The 27,444-nt window shown below is 48.3% G+C and overlaps 1 protein-coding gene across 6 annotated transcripts in view; it reads right to left on the reverse strand.

Moving 5' to 3' along the window:
* Positions 1-3,445: 3,445 nt before the first annotated feature.
* LOC147116742 (fatty acyl-CoA hydrolase precursor, medium chain-like) overlaps positions 3,446-27,444 on the reverse strand; it is a 54,204-nt gene continuing 30,205 nt past the window's right edge. For all 6 annotated transcript variants that reach the window (XM_085991876.1, XM_085991873.1, XM_085991874.1 and 3 more), the window contains exons 8-13: positions 24,056-24,190; positions 14,619-14,693; positions 13,606-13,753; positions 8,822-8,971; positions 5,481-5,553; positions 3,446-4,095 (exon numbers count right to left, since the gene is read on the reverse strand). In XM_085991876.1, coding sequence (XP_085848002.1) covers positions 3,894-4,095; positions 5,481-5,553; positions 8,822-8,971; positions 13,606-13,753; positions 14,619-14,693; positions 24,056-24,190 — 783 coding nt within the window. In that variant the 3' untranslated portion in view covers positions 3,446-3,893. The remainder of the gene's footprint in view (positions 4,096-5,480; positions 5,554-8,821; positions 8,972-13,605; positions 13,754-14,618; positions 14,694-24,055; positions 24,191-27,444) is intronic.

Below are 27,444 nucleotides of genomic sequence, written 5' to 3' on the forward strand. Positions count from 1 at the left end.
AGCTACAGAGAATGTCTTGAAGATGTATACAGGGCAAAAAGTCTACCCCAAAGGAAAAATAAGGGTGAAAGTGACATATAAAGGTCAGGAACTACCTAAAATGGATATATATGTATTGCCAAATGGAGGACCACCGCTGCTAGGACGTGAATGGATCCAGAAGATACATTTAGATTGGCATTCCATGCAGGCACTGAAGGTGGAGGCCAAAAAGGATGATGACGTCACACCTGGACGACTGTCAAAAATGCTAACTGACGCAAAAGAAGTGTTCCAGGAGGGACTAGGAACACTAAAAGCAATAACAGCAACAATTAAAATAGAGGATAATGCAAGCCCAAAGTTTCTGAAGGCCAGACCAGTGCCTTATGTGATCAGACCAGCGGTTGAAGCAGAGCTGGAAGGGTTGGGACGTTCAGGAGTACTGTCCAAAGTGGACTGGAGCGAGTGGGCTACACCCATCGTTCCTGTAATGAAGAGGTCGTTGAGTAATACACCTGGGGAACCAAAGAAGGTCCGCATCTGTGGGAATTTTAAGGTGACAGTGAACCCAGTCCTTCACACGGTGCAATATCCGCTTCCACGAATTGAGGATATTTTCGCCTCGCTATCTGGTGGTAAACGCTTCACAAAAATTGATCTAGCCCAGGCGTACTTGCAAATGGAGGTAGAAGAAGCTTCGAAACATTACCTTACGATCAACACCCATAAAGGTCTCTATCAATACAACCGGTTGGTGTTTGGAGTAGCCTCGGCTCCGGCTATCTGGCAAAGGGCGATGGATCAGGTCCTGCAAGGGATTCCAGGGACCCAGTGTTATTTGGACGACATCTTGGTCACGGGCGAAAATGACGGTGATCACCTCGCTAACTTGGAGAAGGTGCTCGCCAGATTAAAGGAATATGGGCTACGAACTAATCGCCACAAGTGCGAGTTTTTCCAGAAACAGATCTCGTATTGCGGCCACGTCATCGATGAAGAGGGGTTACATAAGTCCCCTGACAAGATAGAGGCAGTAGTCAAGGCTCCAGCACCGGAAAATGTGTCACAACTGAGGTCGTTCCTCGGGCTGGTAAACTATTACCACAAGTTCTTACCAAATTTGTCTACGGTATTACACCCGCTGAACACCCTACTGCAAACAGGGGTACCATGGAAGTGGGATGACGAACATAGACAAGCTTTCCAGAAGTGTAAAGAATTGATCACATCAAAAGAGGTGTTGGCCCATTTCAACCCAGCACTACCAATTCGTTTGGCATGTGACGCATCACCCTACGGCACTGGAGCGGTGCTGTCACACAAATTCCCGGACGGTTTGGAGAGGCCAGTAGCCTTTGCGTCTCGGTCACTAACCTCAGCCGAGCGCAACTACGCCCAGATTGACAGGGAGGCCCTCAACCTAGTATGGGGAGTAAAAAAATTCAACCACTATCTGCATGGACAGAAGTTCACCTTGCTGACTGACCACCAACCACTTGTCTCCATCTTTAATCCCAAGAAGGGCGTGCCAGTAATGACTGCACAGCGGTTACAAAGATGGTCCCTGTTTCTAGGGGCGAATCAATATGAAATAAAATATAAAGGCACGAGACAGCATGGGAACGCTGATGGGCTATCGCGCCTGCCACTGCCTACTGTGGAGGAAGCACCAGCAGTGGACCCTATCGAGATATTTTATTCGTCGATAATTGAACGATTGCCAGTAACAAACGCGGATATAGAGACCCGCAATGATCCGACGCTGTCACGGGTATATGAATTGACGGTGAGGGGATGGCCAACACATGGCGACTCACTATTGCCAGCATTCTCATCCAGAAGAGAACAGCTGTCAGTATGCCAGGGGACAGTGATGTGTGGTTCCAGAGTGGTGATTCCATCCAAGTTAAGGGAGAGAGTGCTAAATGAGCTACATGAAGGTCATCTCGGGGGAGTGAAAATGAAAAGCCTAGCTAGGGCTTATGTGTGGTGGCCGGGAATCGATCAACAAATCGAAGACCTAACTAAGAGCTGCTTAGGATGCCAGAAGGTCCAAAATGCACCACCACATGCCCCTCTACACCCATGGGAGTGGCCCTCCTCTCCATGGCAACGGGTGCACATTGATTTCGCTGGTCCATTCATGGACTCAATGTTCTTAATAGCAGTGGATGCTCATTCAAAGTGGCCTGAGGTGATAAAGATGTCTCCAACCACTACATAGAAAACGATTGCAGTCCTCCGGACCATATTTGCCAGAAACGGGTTGCCAGAGCAGATCTGCTCTGATAATGGACCACAGTTTGTGTCCGACGAGTTCCAAAAATTAATGAAAAGGAATGGGGTAAGGCATTACACATCCGCCCCGTATCATCCAGCCACCAATGGATTGGCTGAGAGGTTCGTACAAACCTTTAAGAAGGCGATAAAGGCCATGTGCGATGAGGAAATTCCACTACAGCATAAGATGGACAATTTCTTATTAGCCTACCGAAACGCGACACATGCAGTTACCAACCAGACCCCGGCCATGATGTTCTTTAACTGAAGGTTGAGATCTCGTCTGGACTTGCTCAGACCAAATGTGCGAAGAAATGTTGAGGACAAACAAGTCTAGCACATCAACGAGAAGCCGACAAGGAGCTTCAATGTAGGGCAACCAATCTTGGCCCGGGACTATCGAACAGAGAAGTGGCAACACGGAACAATATGTACAAGGCAGGGGCCATTAATGTACACAGTGGATGTCGGGGAGAACATTGTGAGACGCCACGTCGATCAGATCTTAGCATCACAGGAATGCGTCAACCCCATGTCTCGAGTACCTGGGGATGAACCCGACATACCGGTAGTATCTACTTCAGACCCAGTAGCAGTGGAACCCGATGAACTACCCGATGAAAGGGGGTCAGAATCGCCTCTGCACCAAGAACAAGAACCTCTGGAAAGGCGCTATCCCGAAAGGGTCAGGAAGCCGCCCCAAAGACTGAATCTATAAATGGACTTTTGTTATTGAATGTACATGTAAAAATGTAATTGTTATTTGAATATTAAGGGGGTATTATTAATCTAAAAAGGGAGGAATTGTAGTGTATGTGCTTTAAGTCAGAACTACTTTTTACAGCTCCTGTATACTGTAGTACCGGCAGTAACCACAACGGTATATAAGCTGTGCGCATGCCTCTGTACTCCAGTCTAGAGATTGCCCTCCTCCAGTAAAGACCTGTTATTTGTTTATGTACAGCATCCGTGTGATTATTTATCCACTGAACCACGGATCTAACAGTGGGCCTTCTTCCTGAACCGCTGGTGTCTCGCTGGGCCACTTCAGAGGGCAGTTAAGTGTCAACCACGTTGGTGTGGGACTGGAGTCACCTATAGGCCCAGATCGGGTGAGGACGGCAGGTTTCCTTCCCTGAAGGACATGAGTGAACCAGTTTACAACAAACCGACAGATTCGCCGTCACTTTTACCGAGACCCGGCTTTTTATTTCCCAGATTTTTAAACAACTGAATACAAATTCTGAAAAGTGCCAAGATTGGAGATTTGAACTGAGGTTTTAACCGGATTACTAGTCCGGTGATTTAACCACGTCACTACCTGACTCGCAATGCTGAATCACGGGGAGCAAACCGGAGCTCCCGCAGCAAGCACAGAGACACATGGGGGATTGCTGGTACTCGCCCGACCCATTGTCTAGACTGATGTCTCATAGGGGTCCCATTTCGCACAATCAGGTGTCTGAAACGCCCCAGACATCAAGAGGAAGCACATTCGGGGAAGAAAAAGGAAACCCGGAGGCAGAGATAGACAGAAAAATGAATGTTTCAGAATGAATCCCAGCCCTGTGATTTGGAGATGGGTGAGAGATTGTTTAAGCGGGGGGCTTTTAACAGCTGGTTGCTGGAGGTTAGAGTTCTATCCGCTGGTGTTCATCATCTGTCGCCTTCTGCTCGCTCTCCTTCCCATCCTTTTGCTTCAGGGTCTCGGTAAAGAATCTCACCCTGTGTTCCTTCAGCTTCCTCCCGGCCTCCGGCACCAGGTTCAGCTGCATGTAGCTTTCACTGTGGTCATAACCCGGCCAGAATATCAGCCCTTCTCCGTTAGGGTCCCTGCAAGTGAGGCAATTTCACACGTTAGGGACACAAGAAACAGTCCGCTCGGCCCTGGATCGCCAGAACCTTCTCCCCACCCCATTCTCCACGCCCCCCCCCCCACCCCATTCTCCACCGCCCCCCAATACCCCCATCCCCCTGATAGCTCAGTGGGCAAACACACAAAACTTGTGGTCCCAAGTCACACAGACCAGAAAGATCCCGGGTTCAAGCCCGGCTCTGCACTGAGTTGGCTGATCTCAGGGAGGTGAGCAGGAGGGGGTTCTCTGATGGGCCCTGGTGTTCCTGGGTTGTGGGGATGGCGGGGAGAGAAAGGGGAAGAGGGGCAAAGTGGGGGAAGGGGGGCAAGAGAGAGAAAGGGTGGGGAGGGAGAAGGGGGATGAGGAACACCCAGAGTTCCTGCCCCTGCCCACGATCAGTGATCCCTGTTGGAAATTGGGTCTGTGTAGGTGTGGAGTAAACACAGGACAGAGCTCACCCCCTCGCACTCAACTGAAATAAATGACCAGATAATCTGTTTTAATGATGTTGATTGCGGGATAAATATTGGGCCAGGACACCGGGGATAACTCCTCTGCCCTTCTTCGAAATAGTAGCCATGGGATCTTATACACCCACCTGAGGGGGCAGACGGGGCCTCGGTTTAACATCTCATCCAAAAGATGGCACCTCCGACAGTGCAGCACTCCCTCAGTACCGCACTGGGAGTGTCAGCCTGGATTTTTGTGCTCAAGTCCCTGGAGTGGGACTTGAACCCACGACCTTTGGCCTCAGAGGCGAGAGTGCTGCCCACTGAGCCATGGCTGACCCTTGGAGCAGAGAAACCTTCAAGTGTTTATAAAAAAGGGACAGGACACAATTTTCACAGGAAAGGGGTCACAGGGCAATTACCCCTCCTACACAAACTTTGCAGAGGTGAAAGGTCAGTGTGCTGAACTCTGTCACAACCAGAGAGTCCATTCGGCCCAACTGGTCCGTGCCGGTGTTTATGCTCCACACGGGCCTCCTCCCACCCCTCTTCATCTCACCCCATCAGCATAACCTTCTCGTCCTTTCTCCCTCATGTGTTTATCCAGCTTCCCCTTAAATGTATCTACACTATTCACCTCGACCACTCTCTGTGATTCCACATTCTCACCACTCTCTGGGTAAAGGGATTTCTGCTGAATTCCCGATTGGATTTATTCGTGACTATCTTATATTTATGACCTCTAGTTCTGGTCTGCTCCACAAGTGGAAACATTTCTACGTCTGCCCTATCGAACCCTTTTCTTCATTTTGAAGACCTCGATCAGGTCACCCCTCAGCCTTCTCTTCTCTCCAGGAAAGATCCCCAGCCTGTTCACCCTTCCTGATGATTGAGATACGAACACCTCACTTACCCTTTCTTAGCAAAGTTAGCCCAGTAAGCCATCACTGTTCTGCTCAGAACCAACTCCTCTTCAGTGACATTTCCTGCAGGAAGAATGAGATCATTATCAGGAGATAAAAACAGAGAATGTTGGATTCTTCCAGTTCTGACGAAGGGTCATCGACCTGAAGCGTTAACTCTGTTTCTCTCTCCACAGATGCTGCCTGACCTGCTGAGGATTTCCAGCATTTTCTGTTTCTATTTCAGATTCCCAACATCCGCAGTGTTTTGCTGTTTGCAAACTATAAGGAGAGACGGGTAGGAAAGGGTGAATCGGTTTTGTTTGTAGAGCAGCAGAGGTTGGACAGCAGAGCATTTGCTGCATTTGCTCTCTGTTGCACTAATGTGGGCCCTCACTAAAGGCAGGTAACACCCGCATGTTTATCATCGGAACAGGAGGAGGCCATTCAGCCCCTCGAGCCTGTTCCACCACTCAATGAGATCATGGCCGATCTGTAACCTGACTCCATCCACCCGCCTTGGCTCCTTATCCTTTTATACTCATCTAATGAAAATCTTTCGATCTCAGATTTTAAATGATTAGTTGAGCTGGCATCTACTGTGTCTTGTGGGAGAGAGTTCCACACTTCTACCACCCTTTGTGTGAAGAAGTGTTTCCCAACTTCTCTCCTGAACGGCCTGGCTCTGATTTTAAGGTTATGTCTCCTTGTCCTCGACTCCATCACCAGCAGAAAAGGTTTCTCGCTGTCTACCCAATCAATTCCTTTCAAAATCCTAAAAACCGCAATCAGATCACCCCTGAACCTTCTATATTCCAGGGAACACAAGCCTAGTTTATGTAATCTCTCCTCATAATCTAACCCTGGGAGTCCTGGTAACATTGTGGTGAATCTGCACTGCCCTCCAGCCCAGGCCAATAGATCCTTCCTAAGGTGTGATGCCCAGAGCTGTACACAGTGTCCAGGTGTGGTCTAACCAGGGCTTTGTATAACTGCAGCAAAACTTCCTCCCCTTTATATTCCAGCTATTCCAGTTATAAAGGCTAACATTCCATTTTGATTACTTTTTGTACCCAACTACAATCGTGTCCCAGACCCTGAGAGAATCCATACATTGCACCATGTGGGACCCACTTAAGATCTATTTTTAACCCGACCTGGTGACCTTGGGCAAAGGGAGATAAGAGGACTGAGAAAGTGGAGAAAAGAAGGATAGAAGGCGGTATTGAGTAGACTAGGCCTATATTCTGTGGAGTTTAGAAGAATGAGAGGTGATCTCATTGTCATACAAGATTCTGAGGGGGATTGACAGGGTAGATGCAGGGAGGATGTTTCCCCTGGCTGGAGAGTCTAGAACCAGGGGTCACAGTCTCAGAATAAGGGGTCGGCCATTTAGGACTGAGATGAGGAGGAATTTCTTCACTCAGAGGGTTGTGAATCTTTGGGATTCTCTGCCCCAGAGGGCTGTGGATGCTCAGTCGTTGAGTATATTCAAGGCTGAGATCGATAGATTTTTGGACTCTAGGGGAATCGAGGGATATGGAGATCGGGCAGGAAAGTGGAGTTGAGGTCGATGATCAGCCGTGATCTCATTGAATGGTGGAGCAGGCTCGAGGGGCCGAATGGCCGACTCCTGCTCCTAATCCTTATGTTCTTGTGAGATGATCTTCACCCATCCCAATGAATTGAATTATTGTAGATTACCCATCAGCACTACCCTAGGGGTCACCAACCCTCCGTGTTTGTCCTGGAGTCTCCCGGACACTGCTGGGAGCAAAAACCGGGAGAAAAATCATCAGAACATTTAAAAAAAAATCATTTTCTATCAACACTTTGACCAAATGATGAAGTTGGGAAAGAAACGGCTGTTTGACAGAGTCACGAACCATCCAATGGGGTGACAAAGAGTCTGTTCGCTTTCCGATTGGCTGGGCAGATGGGGGCGCCGCGAGGATGGACATGTCGGGCGACCAATGGGGAGGGAGCAGGAGGGGGGGGGTGGCGGGACAGAGGTCATGTGATGAAAGCTCCTGGAATGCGTAAGCCGGATTGGCCAACCTGCACTAGGCTCCAGTTTAAAGATGTGAGTTACACATGAACAAGACGAGAACGAGCTGTGCCGCCTGCTGGCCTGGAACCTGTAGGTTCGACACGGGAAGGTCGAGCTCCAGAACCGGACACTCGATAGATATCGTTTCCCGGCTAAACTCGCTTAGTTTGCAAGTACTTCGCCTTATTTGGAGGATTAAACTCTAAATAAGTGAAACTTTGCCTGTGAGCGTATTGTCTGACTGTCACTGACTGAACGCACATTAATGAGTTACTGGGTCACTAACCAGAGGACACAGATTGAAGGTCATTGACAAAAGAACCAGAGGGCGAGAGGAGAAGAATGTTTTTACGCAGCGAGTTGTTGTGATCTGGAACGCGCTGCCTGGCAGGGCGGTGGAAGCAGATTCAATAGTAACTTTCACAAGGGAATTGGATAAATACTTCAAAAGGAGAAATTTGCAGGGCTCTGGGGAAAGAGCAGGGGGAGTGGGACTAATTGGAGAGCTCTTTCAAAGAGCCGGCACAGGCACGATGGGCCGAATGGCCTCCTCCTTCTGTGCAGTAAGATTTTAACTCCAGGTGGATTCCCTGCTCAGGCTGGAGTTACAATTACAGTCAGGTCTCAATGATGTCATCGGGCCGCAGCAGGCACATGTAAAGAAGGACCCTGTTGTCTCCGGGCGCCTGCCCTTGCTGCCTGCTTAGGAGAGCAGGGTAAAATTGCAGGTGTTGCGATCATGGCGGCTTTCGGAGTGGTAAGACCCCGAGCGATTTTAACTGCCTGCCTGGTATCTGCTGAGCGAGTGGGGTTAAAATCGGCCCCGATTCTAAATATAACCAGCTGGTTACCAATACCAGGAAGTGCAGTCAGACACAGAGGGCAACAGACTACACTCCAGCACCAATAACGCTGCCTCACTGGCCTTGGTTACCCGGACACCCTTGGTAACAACACTACCATTGTAGAAAAATGTACAACCCACAATCTTCGGACTGAGAGGCGAGAGTGCGATCACTGATCCGCGGCTGACACCGTGACCATTTGACTCTCTGTGTCCCTCCTCACCCTTATTGCTTTCAATTCCCACCCTGACCGGATATTTATCCAGCGGCTGTGTTGAGTTAACCAAGCAGTGTATTTTTGCCGCGAGGTTTCTTTCCAGGGCGTCATTGCAGCACCGGTACCCGTTAAACCCCAGCTCCTGATGTCAGTCAGAAAGGAGAGCGCACTGCACTGTCGAACAGGAAATGGAGATGTGGCAAAAAAAACAAACAGCGAATCTCTGGCGCATTTTCTCACCTAACAAAACAACGTCACCAGTCCAGAAGGCGGCGCCAAACACAAATCCAATCTCATCGCCGTGGTCAGACTTTACAAACTCCGGACGGTTGGTTGCATATACGCTCGGCCTATGCTGAAACTCGTACAGAAAAACAGAGTTCCCGGCATCTGAGGAGAGCAGACAGAAAGATCAATCACTCAAATTATGTGGAGAGATTGGAGGAGCTGGGATAAGTGCTTTTAAAATTTAAAAAGGGGATATATTCAATAAACTGATCAAACTCAAAGAGGATAAAACCCCTGGTCCGGATGGATTGCATCCCTGCATTTTAAAAGAATCTAGGGAAGAGATAGCAGAGGCATTACTACACATATTTAATAATTCTTTGGAAAAAGCTGTAGTGCCAGAGGACTGGTGGGTAGCTAACGTAATACCTATATTCAAGAAGGGGGATATAACATGTCCAGGGAATTATAGACCAGTCAGCTTAACATCGGTGGTAGGAAAAATAATGGAATCCCTACTAAAGGAGAAAATAGAAGAACATCTAGAAACCAAAAATATAATAATGAATAGTCAGCATGGATTTCAAAAGGGAAAGTCTTGCTTGACCAACCTCATTGAATTTTTTGAAGAGGTAACAGAGAGAGTAGACAAGGGTAATGCAGTAGATGTAATTTATCTGAATTTTCAAAAAGGCCTTCGATAAGGTACATAAGAAATAGGAGCAGGAGTTGGTCATTCAGCCCCTCGAGCCTGCTCCGCCATTCAATAAGATCATGGCTGATCTGATATTGGCCTCAACTCCACTTTCCTGCCCGCTGCCCATAACCCTTGGCTCCCCTATAGTTCAAAAATCTGTCTATCTCCACCTTAAATATATTCAATGACCCAGCCTCCACAGCTCTCTAGGGTAGAGAATTCCAAAGATTCACAACCCTCAGAGAAGAAATTCCTCCTCATCTGCATTTGAAATGTGCGACCCCTTATTTTGAAACATCCTCTCTGCATCCACCCTGTCCAGCCCCATCAGTATCTTATATGTTTCAATAAGATCCCCTCTCATTCTTCTAAACTCCAATGAGTAAAGGCCCAACCTGCTCAACCTTTCTTCATAAGACAACCCCTTCATCTCAGGAATCAACCTCGTGAACCTTCCCTGAACTGCCTCCAATGCAAGGAGACCAAAACTGTACGCAGTACTCCAGGTGTGGTCTCACCAACGCCCTGTACAGTTGTAGCAAGACTTCCCTACTTTTATACCCCATTCCCTTTGCAATAAAGGCCAACATTCCATTTCCCTTCCTAATTACTTGCTGTACCTGCATGCTAACTTTTTGTGTTTCATGTACAAAGACCCGCAGATCCCTCTGTACCGCAGCATTCTGTAGTCTCTCTCCATTTAAATAATTTGCTTTTTTATTCTTCCTACCAAAGTGGATAACCTCACATTTTCCCACATTATACTCCATCTGTCAAATTTCTGCCCACTTAACCTATCTATATCCCTTTGCAGATTCTTTGTGTCCTCCTCACAACTTGCTTTCCCACCTATCTTTGTATCATCAGCAAATTTGGCTGCAGTACACTCGGCCCCTTATCATTATTAGAGATTGTAAATAGTTGAGGCCCCAGCACTGATCCCTGTGGCACCCCACTAGTTACAGTTTGCCAACCAGAAAATGACCCATTTATCCTGACTCACTGTTTTCTGTTAGTTAGCCAATCCTCTATCCATGCTAATATATTACCCCCAACCCTGTGAGCTCTTATCTTGTGCAGTAACCTTTTATGTGGCTCCTTATCAAATGCCTTCTGGAAATCCAAATACACCACATCTACTGGTTCCCCTTTATCCACCCTGCTTGTTACATCCTCAAAGAACTCTAGTAAATTTGTCAAACACGATTTCCCTTTCATAAAACCATGCTGACTGACTCTGCTTGATTGTCTTATGATTTTCTAAATGTCCTGCTACTACTTCCTTTATAATGGATTCCAGCATTTTCCCAATGACTGATGTTAGGCTAACTGGCCTATAGTTTCCTGCTTTCTGTCTCCCTCCTTTCTTGAATAAGGGCGTTACATTTGGGGTTTTCCAATTCGCTGGGACCGCTTCAGAATCCAGGGGAGTTTGGTAAATTACAACCAATGCATCCACTATCTCTGCAGCCATTTCTTTTAAGATCCTAGGATGCAGGACATCAGGTCCAGGGGACTTGTCCACCTTTAGTCCCATTCATATGCCATAATAGACTGATTAACAAGGTCAGAGAATGCAGAGTCAGGGGACAAGTAGCAGAATGGATTGCAGGACAGAAAGCAGAGGTAAAGGGTAGCTATTCCCAGTGGCAGAAGGTGGGTAGTGGTGTTCCACAAGGATCAGTGCTGGGACCACTGCTGTTCACAATTTACATTAACAATTTAGACTTTGGAATCAAAAACACAATTTCTAAATTTGCGGATGACACCAAATTGGGGGGGATAGTCAATACTGAGGAGGACTGCAACAAGTTACAGGAGGACATTAATAAACTTGCAGAATGGGCAAATAATTGGCAAATGAAGTTCAACACAGATAAATGGGAGGTAGTACATTTTGGGAGGAAAAATAGGGAGGTCACTTATCACTTGGAGGGTGCGAGTCTAGGTGGGGTAGAGGAACAAAGGGATCTCGGAGTACAAATACACAAATCACTAAAAGTAGCGACACAGGTTAGCAAGGCCATAAAAAAAAACCAAGCACTAGGGTTTATTTCTAGAGGGATAGAATTGAAAAGTAGTGAAGTTATGCTAAACCTGTATCGAACCTTGGTTAGACCGCACTTGGAGTACCGCGTACTGTTCTGTTCGCCATGTTATAAAAAGGATATAGAAGCACTGGAGAGGGTGCAGAGAAGATTTACAAGGATGATACCAGAAATGCGAGGGTATACATATCAGGAAAGGATGAACAGGCTGGGTCTCTCTTCTCTTGAAAAGAGAAGGCTGAGGGGTGACCTAATAGAGGTCTATAAAATTATGAAAGGTTTTGATGGAGTGGATACAGAGAGAATGTTTCCACTTGTGGGGAAGAGCAGAACTAGAGGCCATCAATATAAGATAGTCACCAAGAAATCCAATAGGGAATTCAGAAGAAACTTCTTTCCCCAGAGAGTGGTGAGAATGTGGAACTCGCTACCACAGGGAGTGGTTGAGGCGAATAGTATCGATGCATTTAAGGGGAGGCTAGACAAGCATATGAGAGAGAAGGGAATAGAGGGTTACGCTGATAGAGTTAGATGAGGAAAGAGGGGAGGAGGCTCGAGTGGAGCATAAAGGCCGGCATGGACTGGTTGGGCCGAATGGCCTGTTTCTGTGCCATAGATCCCATGTAATCCTGTGGATCATTCACCTTAGAGCAGAGAAGGTTAAGGGGAGATTTGATAGAGGTGTTCGAATTGATGAAGGGTTTTGATAGAGTAAATAAGGAGAAATGGTTTCATTAGCAGGAAGATTTATAACCAGAGCACACAGATTTAAGGCATAAGAACCAGGGGGGAGATGGGGAGAATGTTTTTACACAGCAAGTTGTTGTGATCTGGAATGCGCTGCCTGAAAGGGCGGTGGAAGCAGATTCAATAGTAACTTTCAAAAGGGAATTGGAGAAATATTGAAGGGGAAAGAATTGCAGGGGGGAGTGGGACTAATTGGAGAGCTCTTTCAAAGAGCTGGCACAGGCACGATGGGCCGAATGGCCTCTTTCTGCACTGTGTGATTCCATGTGTACCAGCGGCCTCCTCACATCCGGGCAAAGTGATCATTCTTCTTGTGCGCATGGAATAGGGAGCGCTTGCAGGCTATTCGACCAAAGAGGGCATCACAGCCGAGTCCCATTCTGTGTTCACTAGATTTCCAGCAGGGTTTACTAGATGGTGATGAGGAGCAGGAACCCTGGCTGATTCCCCTCTCTCTAACCCAGGGGTCACTGGACAGTGTTCATGACCCGGAGTCTTCCAGTAGCCAATGCAGCTCCCAATTGCCCATTGGAGGGAGGCTTTAGCATCGGGACAGGACTCAACGAGCTGGAGAGACGGGTTTGTTCTGTCTCTGGGAGTCGGCTAATGTGATTCAGTAGCGGACTGGGAGAGGACAGTGCCCCATACCGCCTCACCCTCTTCGATGGAGGAGAATTCATGATCAACCAAAGGACCATGGTCGGGAGGCACAATGCCCCTTGTCTGGGTGAGTGCAGCTCCCACAGTCAAGCAGCTCGATACCATTCAGGACAAAGTGGATCGTTTGATCGGCAGCCCATCTTCCACCTTAAACATTCGCTCCCTCCACCACCGGCGTACCGTGGCTGCAGTGTGTACCATCGACAAAATGCACTGCAACAACTCACCAAGGCTTCTTCAACAGCACCTCCCAAACCCACAAACTCTACCACCGAAAAGGACAAGGGCAGCAGGCACATGGGAACACCACCACCTCCAAGTTCCCCTCCGAGTCACACACCATCCTGACTTGGAAATATATCGACCGTTCCTTCATCGTCGCTGGGTCCAAATCCTGGAACTCCCTCCCTAACAGCACTGTGGGAGCACCTTCACCACACGGACTGCAGCGGTTCAAGAAGGTAGCTCATCACCACCTTCTCAAGGGCAATTAGGGATGGGCAATAAATGCTGGCCCTGCCAGCGACGCCCACATCTCATTAATGAATAAATAAAAGTCTGGAGGGAGGGTTTAGGGAATAGAAAATCACAAAAGAGGAGTGAGTGTGTGTGAGAGAAAGGGAATTTTTCCTTGGAGTTTGCACCTCTGTGGAATCTGGCAGCTTGGATAGTCGGCACCAACATAAATACATCGCCCACCAGCTCAAGGTGACGGTCTCGGATCTCGATCTTGTCCTGCGTGTCTCCCATATATTCATCAATGGCCTGCTGAAGGTGACCGTCTTCGTTAACCTGAACACTCAGAATTGAGCAAATGGAGCCACAGTTAGTCTAACAAAGAGAATCCACGGAGCAAGAGGGTGAACTTTATTTACAACGGGTAAAGTCGCAACACCGGCCAAGAAGCTCATCCCCCGTTTTGATAGATCTCCATCCCGCCTACTCCCCCTCTACACACCCTGCAATCCCATCTCTCTCCAGTGAAGCCTTCAGCTGCCTCTTGCCCCACGTACACTGTCTGCTTCAATGTCCGTCCCTGGATAACGATTGCACAAATCTATTTCTGTCTGGATTCCTCCCGATATCTCATCTTACTCTAGACCTCCAGTGTTTAACTCCAGCCCCAGGGAATTGAACCTTTCCATCACAATTTTTTTGATCTTTTTGCAAATTAGGTCCTCACATAGTCTCTTTTCCAAACTGAGGAGATAGTTTTGTAAACCTGTTATTCAAAGCACTGGTAATCCAACATCCAGCAAATCTCCTGCCATAGGCATAACAGGACATTTATTAATGTTGGGTTAGGAACCACTCGTGCATCCTGCCAATGAGAATCAATACAGATATGGGAGTCCATCTGGCCCATCGCGTTCACCCGTCCGCACAATCTCCCTCCCCCCATCACGCCACCTGACTACCTCCAGAGTTCCTGCCTCCACTCCTTTACCCGGGGACACGAAGCCTCATTAAAGGAAGAGTCAGTCGTGAACTTGCCCTTTTATCAGTGTGTCAAGGGCAGGGCAGTTTGCTGAAAACAGTTTCCATCGTCAACACGGACCATCGCATTACTGGCCTGAGGCTTAACAAGAAGACGGAAACATGTGGTTTGCAGGAGTTTGTTCCAAACTCTAAGGGGCGAGGTTGTGTAGGGCCTCACCAATTTTATGGTCTCAAAAACAGACACTGAGCTCTCCCGGTCCATTCCTTCCTCCCAGCCAGGCGGGTTCAACATCTGTTGAAAAAACACAACAATGAAGGTCAAAGGTTAGAGTGTGTTTCACCAGTTTGCCTGAATCCAGTCGGCCGTCAAACTTCAACAGCAGGGCAGGGCCCACCATGAATGGGGCACTGGCCGCACCTGGGGGCCAAGGTGCCGACCTCAGCCCATGGTGCGATTCTTTTAACGGTGTGTGTATTGGCACCACAGCCAATGAGTTGCATTGTGCCAGCCAATGTGTTGCACTGTGCCAGCCAATGAGCAGGAGGCGAGGCGGGACTTATGGCAAGACTCACATCAAACAGAGTCTATTTAAACAGAGTCTGTACGAACTACAGCAAACAGAACTCATGGCCGAAACTAGCAAAGACTCCCAATAAAAGCAGGATTATTTCTCCACCAAAATGCAGTGAGTGGAGGATAGTTACACAATACAAATGATGTGCGTGGAGGAGGATAGTTACACAATACAAATGATGTGCGTGAAATCAGTCCCAGTCACTGACAGCAGTGCGGTCTCCAGGCGTGATTGGCGGGAGAATTACCCAATCATCTCCTGCATTCTGGCCGGGAATTGTGGTGTCACTCTATGCAGCCTTCCTTTAAACGGGCCCCAGTGCATCATGTGCTTGTAATGCACCAAGGGTGGAATTTCTAGCACCAGCAGGTTGTAAAGGGCTGCTGGCGCATTGAAGGCATCATTGCTTTTTGGGTTGGGATGGGTGTGAGAAATGGCATCAGTGAGATGTCACCACCAAACTTCAGAGACCAAAGTCTGGAACATTACAGAAATAATGGGGAACCAAGGATTTAGAGAGAATGAGGTACTTAAAGAAATCAGTATAAGTAAAGACATAGTACTGGAGAAATTAATGGGACTAAGTGGCGACAAATCCCCTGGACCTGACGACCTGCATCCTTGGGTTTTAAAAGAGGTGGCTGCAGAGATAGTGGATGCACAGATATTAATCTTCTAGAATTCCCTAGATTCTAGAACAGTCCCCAAGGATTGGAGGGTAGCAAACATAACCCCGCTATTTAAGAAAGGAGAAAATGAAAAAACGGGGAACTATAGGCCATTCAGCCTGACATCAGTAGTAGGCAAAATGCTAGAATCTATTCGGGACGTGGTAACAGGACACTTAGAAAATCGTAATATGATTAGGCAGAGTCAACATGGTTTTATGAAAGGGAAATAGTGTTTGACAATCTGTTAGAGTTTTTCAAAGATGTAACTAGTAGGATTGATAAGGGGGAACCAGTGGATGTAGTGTATTTGGATTTTCAAAAAGCATTCGATAAGGTGCCACACAAGAAGTTATTACACAAAATTAGGGCTCATGGGATTCAGGGTATGTGGTAAACCACTGTTTGTATTCCACTGTGTACATGCCTGGACATGCCTCGGCTGACTCCTCCCACAAGTCCTAGTATAAAGGTGACTGCTCCCCAGCCCTTTGTATTTCTGGACCGGTCGACCACTCGAGGCAGACCTTCATTCTTTTGTTAATAAAAGCCTTTAGTTACTCTCTTAACTCTCAGTCTTTTATGAGTAATTGATAGCGCATCAATTTTATTAACAAAATTTTTATAATGGAGAAGATCCTCACACCAGCATGCCTGGACTTAGATCATCGGGAGGCGGACTCATCCACCAAGTTTACTCACTGGCTTAAGTGTTTCGAAAAATTCCTGACCGCCTCCGCAGCAATCAATTCGGACGAGGACAAACTGGATGTCCTGACCTCCAAAGTGAACCACCGAGTGTACTCGGTCATCCAAGACGCGACCTCGTACGCGGACGCTATCAAGCTCCTCAAGGACCAGTACACGCGCCCAGTGAACGAAGTGTACGCCAGGCACCTTCTGGGGAGTCGTAAACAACAACCTGGGGAATCGACCGTGGAATACCTTCAGGCACTGTCTGTGCTTGGCCAGGCCTGTGGTTGTAAGGATGTAAAGGCCGCCGTGTACACAGAGGAACTTATCCGGGACGCTTTTGTAGCGGGCCACAGATCCAATTACACCCGACAGCGACTGTTGGAGCAGAGTGACCTCGACCTCAACAAGGCCTCTGAACTCACACTATCATTGGATGCAGCCTACCGGGGCATGGATGCCTACTCCTCTGCACCGTGGACGCCGCGGGGAATGACAGCCTGGGACACGGTAGGACCGCCTCATAGTGCCGTGCCACCCCAGCCACACCCCAGCAACGGCCCAACTACCGCAGCAGTGTCCCAAGGCCAGGCAGCAGTGCCCCAAGGCCAGAAATGCTACTTCTGTGGCCAGGCAAAACACCCCAGAGCGCGCTGCCCAGCGAAAAACGCGATCTGCTCGGGCTGCGGGAAGAAGGGACACTACACTAACGTCTGCAGGGCCAAAGCCACCCCGAACCCCAGCAGCGCTGCGTGTGGGCCATGCGGGCCGCCATCTTGGGCCTCCCCGGCCATGTGCGAACCACCGGTACAGCAGCCATTTTGGACGCCTCCAGCCACATGGGGATCATGGACGCCGCCATCTTGGATGACAGCCGGAACGCAGCAGGCCCCCAACACCGCCTCATCTGATACCCGCAGCGACACACCGACCCCTACGCTGGCATCCGTTACACTGGACCAAGCGAGACTGCACCAGCTGGCCAGTTCCACAATGGACATTAAGGTAAATGGCCACGATACAATCTGCCTTTTTGACTCTGGGAGCACGGAGAGCTTCATCCACCCCGACACGGTGCGGCGTTGCTCTCTCCCAGTCCTGCCTGCGCACCAGCGGATTTCTATGGCCTCCGAGTCCCAGTCGGCGGACATCGGCGGCTACTGCGTAGTGACACTCGTAGTAGATGGGACCGTGTACGATCATTTTAAACTTCTGGTCCTGCCCGACCTCTGCGCTGCCATCCTGCTGGGGTTAGATTTTCAGTGCCACCTTAAAAGTGTTACGATGGCGTACGGTGGACCCCTACCCCCACTCATAGTCCGCAGCCAGCAGCTCCCAAATTGCCCGCCGCGCACCAGGTGCAACCTCTCCACACTCAGAGCACCAGCCCCTGGCGAGCCCAGGTTGTGGTCGTTAAGACCGGCGAGAAGCAGCGCCTGGTCATCGACTACAGCCAGACAATAAATCGCTACACCCTGCTGGACGCCTACCCACTCCCCCGCATAGCTGATATGGTCAACCAGATCGCGCAGTACCGCGTCTTCTCGACCATTGACCTGAAATCAGCGTACCACCAGCTCCCTATCCGCCCTGAGGACCGCCAGTATACTGCCTTTGAGGCAAACGGCCGCCTCTACCACTTCCTTAGGGTTCCCTTTGGCGTCACCAACGGGGTCTCCGTCTTCCAAAGGGAGATGGACCGGATGGTAGATCAAAATGCGTTGCAGGCCACTTTCCCATATCTGGACAATGTGACCATCTGCGGCCGTGACTTGCAGGACCATGACGCAAACCTTGAAAAATTCCTCCGCACCGCCCAACTCCTGAACCTGACATATAACAAGGAGAAGTGCATATTCCGCACAAACCGCCTCGCCATCCTTGGCTGTGTTGTGGAACACGGAGTCATCGGCCCCGACCCCGACCGGATGCGTCCCCTGATGGAACTCCCACTGCCCCACTGCCTCAAGGCCCTGAAGAGGTGCCTAGGGTTTTTCTCCTATTATGCCCAGTGGGTCCCCTACTATGCGGACAAGGCCCATCCGCTGATCAAGTCCACCTCTTTTCCCTTGACGGCAGAGGCCCGCTTAGCCTTCCACCGTATCAAGGAAGACATTGCCAAAGCCACCATGCACGCAGTGGACGAATCCATCCCCTTCCAGGTGGAAAGCGACGCGTCCGACTTTGCCCTGGCCGCTACCCTCAATCAGGCGGGGAGACCCGTGGCCTTCTTTTCACGAACCCTCCAAGGCCCGGAGACCAGACACTCCGCTGTTGAGAAGGAGGCCCAGGCGATTGTGGAGGCTGTGCGTCATTGGAGGCACTAGCTGGCCGGAAAACGATTTACCCTGCTCACTGACCAACGTTCAGTTGCTTTCATGTTTAACAACAAGCAGAGGGGCAAAATCAAAAATGACAAGATCTTGAGGTGGAGAATCGAACTTTCCACCTACAATTACGAGATCTTGTACCGGCCCGGGAAGCTCAATGAACCCCCGGATGCGCTGTCGCGTGGCACCTGCGCCAGCGCGCAGATCGATAGACTGCGGGCCCTCCACAATGACCTCTGCCACCCAGGGGTCACCAGGTTCTTCCACTTCATCAAGGCCCGCAACCTGCCTTACTCTATTGAGGAGGTCAGGACCATGACCAGGAACTGCCAAGTCTGCGCTGAGTGCAAACCGCACTTTTATAGACCAGACAGGGCCCACCTGATAAAAGCCACTCGCCCCTTCGAGCGCCTGAGCGTTGATTTTAAAGGGCCTCTCCCCTCCTCCGACCGCAATGTGTACTTCCTCAATATTATTGATGGGTACTCCCGTTTCCCGTTCGCCATCCCCTGCCCGGACATGACCAGTGCCACGGTCATTAAATGTCTGAACGACCTCTTCACCCTGTTCGGTTTCCCCAGCTATATCCATAGCGACCGGGGCTCATCGTTTATGAGCGACGAACTCCGTCAGTACCTGCTAACTAGGGGTATTGCCACAAGCAGGACCACCAGTTACAACCCCCGGGGGAACGGACAGGTGGAAAGAGAAAATGCGACAGTTTGGAAGGCCGCCCTGCTAGCCTTAAAGTCTAGGGGCCTTCCAACCTCCCGCTGGCAGGATGTGCTCCCCGATGCGCTCCACTCTATTCGGTCACTGCTCTGCACTGCCACTAATGCCACCCCTCATGAGAAAATGTTTGTCTTCCCAAGGAAGTCCACATCGGGGACATCGCTACCGCCATGGCTGACGTCCCCAGGGCCGGTCCTACTGAGAAGGCACGTGAGGACCCATAAAACGGACCCCCTGGTCGAGAGGGTCGACCTCCTCCACGCCAACCCCCAGTATGCTTACATTGCATACCCGGACGGGCGGGAGGACACAGTCTCCATAAGAGACCTTGCACCCTCGGGGGCCGCAGTAACCCACTACTCACTACCACCCCCCCCCATGATCCGATATCCAGCCCCAGCAGACGGCAGGCCTGGGCCCCGCGACCCGCTCGACATCTACGAGGACGACACGCCTGTGCCACAGCCCACGCAGGACTCGACGCCGGAAGCTCCACTACCCCTGCTGTCGCCACGCCGATCACAGCGGCAGACAAGACCTCCGGAGAGACTCCAATACACTAACTTTTAATACACTTCACCCCGCCGGACTCAATTTTAAACAAGGGGTGAATGTGGTAAACCACTGTTTGTATTCCACTGTGTACATGCCTGGACATGCCTCGGCTGACTCCTCCCACAAGTCCTAGTATAAAGGTGACTGCTCCACAGTCCCTTTGTATTTCTGGACCGGTCGACCACTCGAGGCAGACCTTCATTCTTTTGTTAATAAAAGCCTTTAGTTACTCTCTTAACTCTCAGTCTTTTATGAGTAATTGATAGCGCATCAGGGTAATATATTAACATGGATTGAGGATTGGTTAATGGACAGAAAACAGAGAGTAGGAATAAACGGGACTTTTTCAGGTTGGCAGGCTGTAACTAGTGGGGTACCGCAAGGATCAGTGCTTCGGCCTTAGCTATTTACAATCTATATTAATGACTTAGATGAAGGGACTGAGTGTAATGTATCCAAGTTTGCTGATGATACAAAGTTAGGTGGGAAAGTAAGCTGTGAGGAGGATGCAAAGAGGCTGCAGAGATATAGACAGGTTGACTGAGTGGGCAAGAACATGGCAAATGGAATACAATGTGGGGAAGTGTGAAGTGGAAAAACAAAAAGGCACAATTTTTTTGAATGACCTGGGTGAATCACAGAAAGTTAACATGCTGCTACAGCAAGCAATTAAGAAAGCAAATGGTATGTTAGCTTTTGTTACAAAGGGATTAGAGTATAAGAGTAAAGAAGTCTTACTACAATTATACAGGGTATTGGCGAGGCTATACCTGGAGTACTGTGTACAGTTCTGGTCTCCTTACTTAAGGAAAGACATACTTGCCTTAGAGGGAGTGCAACAAAGGTTCACTGGACTGGTTCCTGGGATGGGGGGGGATTGTCCTATGAGGAGAGACTAGAGTACTAGGCCTATATTCTCTAGAGTTTAGAAGAATGAGAGGTGATCTAATTGAAACATATAAAATTCTTAAGGGGCTCGACAGGGTTAATGCTGGGAAAATGTTTCCCCTGGCTGGGGAGTCTAGAACACGGGGTCACAGTCTCAGAATAAGGGGTCGGCCATTTAGGACTGAGATGAGGAGAAATTTTTTTACTCAAAGGGTGGTGAATCTTTGAAATTCTCTACCCCAGAGAGCTGTGGAGGCTCAGTCATTGAGTATATTCAAGACAGAGGTCAATACATTTTTGGGAACTAAGGGAATTAAGGAATATGGGGATAGTGCGGGAAGGTGGAGTTGAGGTAGATGATCAGCCACGATCTCGTTGAATGGTGGAGCAGGCTCGAGGGGCCGACTGGCCGACTCCAGCTCCTATTTCTTATGTTCTTATAAAGTCATTGAGAAGCAGGTAGGCTGGGTGGCTCTATTCGAGGGCCGTACCATCCAAGTGCCGTACACTGCAGCCTCGAGCAACAGGTGCCAACGCCTGGGGCGTTTCTCAGGAGGTCCAACAACATAACGGGGAGCCAGCCTCATTTACATATGTCAGCCTTGGCTCAGTGGGCAACACGCCGAGGCAGAAGGTCCTGGGTTCAAGCCCCACTGCAGAGACTTGAGCATCTCATGCAGGCTGACACTCCAGTGCAGTACTGAAGGAACGCTGCACTGTCAGAGGTGCCGTCTTTCGGAGGAGAAGTTCAACAATCTCATGGGCCGGCTCACTCATGGGAACTTTAAATTAAGTTTGAAAGTGATTTAATTAAATCCAAAACTAGGGTCTTAAATTTAAACGAAGCAAACTACGTGGGTATGAGGGGCGAGTTGGCTAAGGTAGATTGGGAAACTACATTAAAAGGTATGACGGTAGACAAGCAATGGCTAGCATTTAAAGAATTAATACATAATTTACAACAAATATACATTCCGTTAAAGGCACAAAAACCCCACAGGAAAAGTGATCCAACCGTGGCTCGCAAAAGAAGTTACAGATAGCATTAGATCAAAGGAAGAGGCTTATAATGTTGCCAAAAAGATCATTAAGCCTGAGGATTGGGAGGATTTTTGAATTCAGCAAAGGAGGACCAAGAAATTGATAAAGAAAGGGAAAATAGAATGAGAGTAAACTAGCGAGAGACATAAAAACAGACTGTAAAAGCTTCTATAGGTATGTAAAAAGGAAAAGATTAGCGAAAGTAAATGTGGGTCCCTTACAGGCTGAGACAGGAGGAATTATAATGGGGAATAAGGAAATGGCAGAGAAATTAAAGAAATATTTTGTGTCTGTCTTCACGGAAGAAGACGCAAAAAATCTCCCGGAAATAGTGGAGAACCAAGGCTCTAGCGAGAATGAGGAACTGAAAGAAATTAGTAAAAAAATAATACTGGAGAAATTAATGGGACTGAAAGCCAATAAATCCCCTGAACCCGATGGCCTACTGATGCGCTATCAATTACTCATAAAAGACTGAGAGTTAAGAGAGTAACTAAAGGCTTTTATTAACAAAAGAATGAAGGTCTGCCTCGAGTGGTTGACCGGTCCAGAAATACAAAGGGCTGGGGAGCAGTTACCTTTATACTAGGACTTGTGGGAGGAGTCAGCTGAGGCATGTCCAGGCATGTACACAGTGGAATACAAACAGTGGTTTACCACACCTACATCCTAGGGTTTTGAAAGAGGTGGCTACAGAGATAGTGGATGCATTGGTTGTCATCTTCCAAAATTCCATAGATTCTAGAACGGTTCCCACAGATTGGAAGGTAGCAAATGTAGCCCCACTAATATACTAGCATGGATTGAGGATTGGTTAACGGACAGAAAACAGAGAGTAGGAATAAACGTGCCATTTTTGGGTTGGCGGGCTGTAACTAGTGGGGTACTGCAAGGATCAGTGCTTGGGCCTCAGCTATTCACAATCTACATCAATGATTTGAATGAGGGGACCAAATGTAATATATCCAAGTTTGCTGATGATACAAAGCTAGGTGGGAATGTAAGTTGTGAGGAGGATGCAAGGAGGCTTCAAGGGGATATACACACGCTATGTGAGTGGGCAAGAACATGGTAAATGGAATATAATGCGGAGAAATGTGAAGTTATCCACTTTGGTAGGAAAAATAGAAAAGCAGAGTATTTTTTAAATGGTGAGAGATTGGGAAATGTTGGTGTTCAGAGGGACCTGGGTGTCCTTGTACACGAATCACTGAAAGTTAACATGCAGGTACAGCAAGCAATTAGGAAAGCAAATGGTATGTTGGCCTTTATTACAAGAGGATTTGAGTATAAGAGTAAAGACGTCTTACTGCAATTATATAGAGCCCGGTGGGACCACACCTGGAGTACTGTGTACAGTTTTGGTCTCCTTACCTAAGGAAGGATATACTTGCCATAGAGGGAGTGTAACGAAGGTTCACCCGACTGGTTCCTGGGATGGGGGGATTGTCCTATGAGGAGAGATTGAGTAGACTGGGCCTATATTCTCTAGAGTTTAGAAGAATGAGAGGTGATCTCATTGAAACATACAAAATTCTTACAGGGCTTGACAGGGTAGATGCAGGGAGGATGTTTCCCCTGGCTGGGGAGTCTCGAACCAGGGGTCAGTCTCAGAATAAGGGGTCGGCCATTTAGGACTGAGAAGCGGAGAAATTTCTTCACTCAGAGGTTGGTGAATCTTTGGAATTCTCTACCCCAGAGGGCTGTGGAGGCTCAGTCGTTGAGTATATTCAAGACAGAGGTCGATAGATATTTGGATATTAAGGGAATTAAGGGATATGGGGATAGTGCAGGAAGGTGGAGTTGAGGTAGATGATCAGCCATGATCTTATTGAATGGTGGAGCAGGCTCGAGGGCCAAATGGCCCCCTCCTGTTCCTGCTCCTATTTCTTATGCTCTTTTGTTCTGATGGGCCGACACACTCGCGGGCCCGGCTCACTCGCGGGCCGACACTCCTTGACCCACATATGAAAAATGGGCCCTTGGGTGAGGTTCTAGAGGAACTACTGATGCTGTACATGAGCAAGGAATCAACACGATCAGGAGATGTGGAGGCAAGGGAGCTTTCCCATTCAGCTCCCCACACATTGTACAGTCAGACAATTAGCTTTCCAGAAACTGGCGGTCACCAACTCAGCACTGCAGGTAAAGGAAGGATTCAATTAATCTCACCTTCGCCAACAGCCAGCCAAATTCATGATTGTTGACTCCTAACAGATACGGGACCGAGTTGATCTCTTGTGCCTCCAACAGTTGTTCAGGATCTCTGGGCAAGAAGACACCATCCACCACTGGACTGAAGAACACCTCATTGGAAAAGAACAAAACGGAAAACAGTTTAACTGGACGCACCGCTGCCGATACACCGGCTGTAAAACTGTGAAAACACACGCTGGAGCCCCACAAGGTCCCTGGGCCACATGAATCACATCGGAGAACTTTCCAGGAAAGTGAAAGAGGCGATTGTTGATGTTCTAGTTGGTGTTTTCAGGAGCTCAGTAGGTGAGGGAGTGATATCGGAGAATTGGAGGAAAGCGAAAGTGTTATGTCCCCTATGAGACTTTTAGTATTGTGTTTTGTCTCCCCCTAGTGGTTTTACTACTTACCTCCTTATTGTTGATTTATGTCATGTGACATGATGAGAAAGTGAAAGTAAAACACAACCACGAGGGAGCCCAAAATTCATGGCTGGTGATGTATACAGTATCTAACGCCATCCTTCTCAGTTTCCCCCTTTGACTGGCATTGTCTGTAAGTAGCCTTTTATCAGATGTCTTTATGTTTGATCTATGTCACCATTTCTTGATATTTGTGGCCAGATGAGTTAAAATATTGCGCTTTGTGGAGTTTCCATGTAGCCGGCTATTAGTCTTTCTCCTGGCATTCATGTGTTAGACCTTTGATTGTTGTATCAGATTTACCTCAAATTGTAATAGAACTGTTGAGTTATAGTGGTAACGTTTCATTCTACTATCCTAGGTTTAATTTGTGTATTTAGATCGTGATTGTAATACCAATCGGCCTTATTTGATGTTGTAATTTCTTGCTCTCTTTGTAGTTTCACCCCGTGTCATTAAACTGGATTAAAAGTAACAACGCCTCCTGTTTGGTGATGAGGGTTTAGCTGTCTGTCGAATCATAGTCATGAGGAGGACAGAACAGAAAGACTTGCATTGATACAGCGCCTTTCACATCCTCAGAACGTCCCAAGGCTCTTTACTGCTAATGAATTATCTTTAAAGTGTAGTCACTGTTGTAAGGTAGGAAAACACGGCAGCCACTTTTGCGCACAGCAAGATCCCACAAACAGCAATGAGATAACGACCAGATAATCTGATTTAGTGATATTGGTTGAGGGATAAATATTGGCCAGGACACCGCGGTGAACTCCCCCTGCTCCTATTCAGAATAGAGCCATGGGATCATTTACATCCACCTGAGAGAGCAGATGGGGCCTCGGTTTAACGTCTCATCCGAAAGACGGCACCTCCGACAGTGCAGCACTCCCTCAGTCTCAAGTCTGTAGTCTCTAGAGTAGGGCTTGAACCCACGACCGTCTGACCCAGAGGCAAGGCTGCTACCAACTGAGCCACAGCTGAGAAATACAGATATATTGGACAGAACACAGAGTAGAGCGACCAGGGTGACAAGTTACATGGAAAGACTCAGGTGGCTGAACTTACTTTAGCTGGAGAAATGATAGAGAGGAGAAATATGATGCAGGTGAGTAGAATAATGAAAGTTTGGGGTAACTGGGAGAGCAGCGAGCTCAGGGGTCTACAAACCCAGATCAGAGAAAATCCAATAGGGAATTCAGGAGAAACTCCTTTACCCGGAGAGTGGTGAGAACGTGGAACTATCTACCACAGGGAGTGGTTGAAGCGAATAGTATAGATGCATTTAAGGGGAGGCTAGATAAAGGCATGAGGGAGAAGGGAACAGAATGATATGTTGATGGGATGAGATGAAGTAGGGGTGGGAGGAGGCTCGTGTGGAGCAGAAACACCGGCACGGACCATGTGGGCCGAATGGCCTGTTTCTGTGCTGTAGATACCCTGTAATTAGAAGGAAACTCCCCCTTCTTCCTCCAGAAAGGTGGGCCTGGAACCAGAGACCATGGACAGTGTACAAAGAGTTCATTCTGGATCAACTTTTATAAGGAACTGGATTAAGAAAGGGGACTGAGGTTAGAGAGAGGTTAATAAGAGCTGCTTGATTCATATTGGGGTTAGGAGAGAGGTGCGAGATGGGAGGGGACTTTGTTTGGCAGTAAGGTGTTGCTTTGGAAAGGTACCCTTTACCTCAGTCAAATTACTCTACACTGCCAGAGAGCGGCGCCCTGTGGGTCCTCGACCTCGATTCACTAAGTGGTTCCTGACCAATATCTTCCAGATGATCTTGGTGGACCGTTGTGTGTGCATGGTGCATGGTGATGATGTGTTAACCCCACCCCCCTCAGAGACAGAGGTCGGAAGAAGCAACTTGATCCAGGACCACTTCACTGCTAGTTTAAGGTGGAAGGGGATGGGTCGGGGAGGGAGGAGGATCTTATGAACAATTTTCTGTAGCCCTGCTTTTTTCACTTTGCTCCACTGACTGGTGACCACTGTTGCAGAGCTGGGAATGGGGTCACTCAGTCAGATCCTGTACCGTGTGGGGCCCGGGGGATTGTTCCATACACAGAGCCAACCTTTACGGTGATTCAATGGGGCGGGATCTTGCTGGAACGATAACGGCGAGTTCAGAAAGCATGCAGTTACTAATGCTCAAATCGGCCATTTCAGGGGGAGCTGAGATACACCGAGAGTTGAGAATCTCCAGAACTTGCTGGGCGATTTACGCCGCTCCACCGACTGTTTCGTACAAACAGCATCTCGCCCTTAGCCTCCCCGTTACTTTTAAGAACTTGCTGGATTTGCACATTAATTGCCCATTAAACTCGCTGCAGCAAGTTAGGGCTGGTGATTAACAGCGTAAGCACCCTTTTAACAACATGATAATTGTTAATGCCACTCAACCTCTCTGGCCCAGAAAGGGAACAGTTTAATCTGTGGAGTCTCACTTCTGCAGTTAGTAAATTGTTCTTAGAGATTTTTAAAATTTCAAATTTTTATCTTACTTTTCCTTTCTGTCTTTTTTTCTCTCTCTCTTAATCCAATCTTTCTTTCCCTCTCTTTATTTCTCTTTCTATATCTGTTTTGACTCTAACTCACCCGATTTCCTTCTCTGTTGTTCCTCTTTCTTTCTCAATCCATAAATCTCATTGGTTAAGGAGATAGACTGTTGGTCCCGTCGTTCACCGAGGTCCCAGATGCCCCGTTGCCCTCGCTGTTATCAGCTCGTGGTGAGGCAACACCAAATGTGGGTATTAGCAGCCTGTAGGGGGCAGGGAGGAGGGAGGGAGGTGAGGAGTGCCGCGGTTCAGAAGCGGTGGGAATGAATTGGGTAAATCTTGACTTTATGCGAGAGTGTAAACGGGCTGCCGACTCTCGAGCACTCGTTTTACACTCTCGCACAAAGTCAAGATCTACCCCAGTGAGTTTAGAACACGACAGTACGAC

Source organism: Somniosus microcephalus, chromosome 6 (assembly GCF_052327205.1).
Source record: "Somniosus microcephalus isolate GS21.2 chromosome 6, FLI_Smic_1.0, whole genome shotgun sequence".
Lineage (NCBI taxonomy): Eukaryota > Metazoa > Chordata > Chondrichthyes > Squaliformes > Somniosidae > Somniosus > Somniosus microcephalus.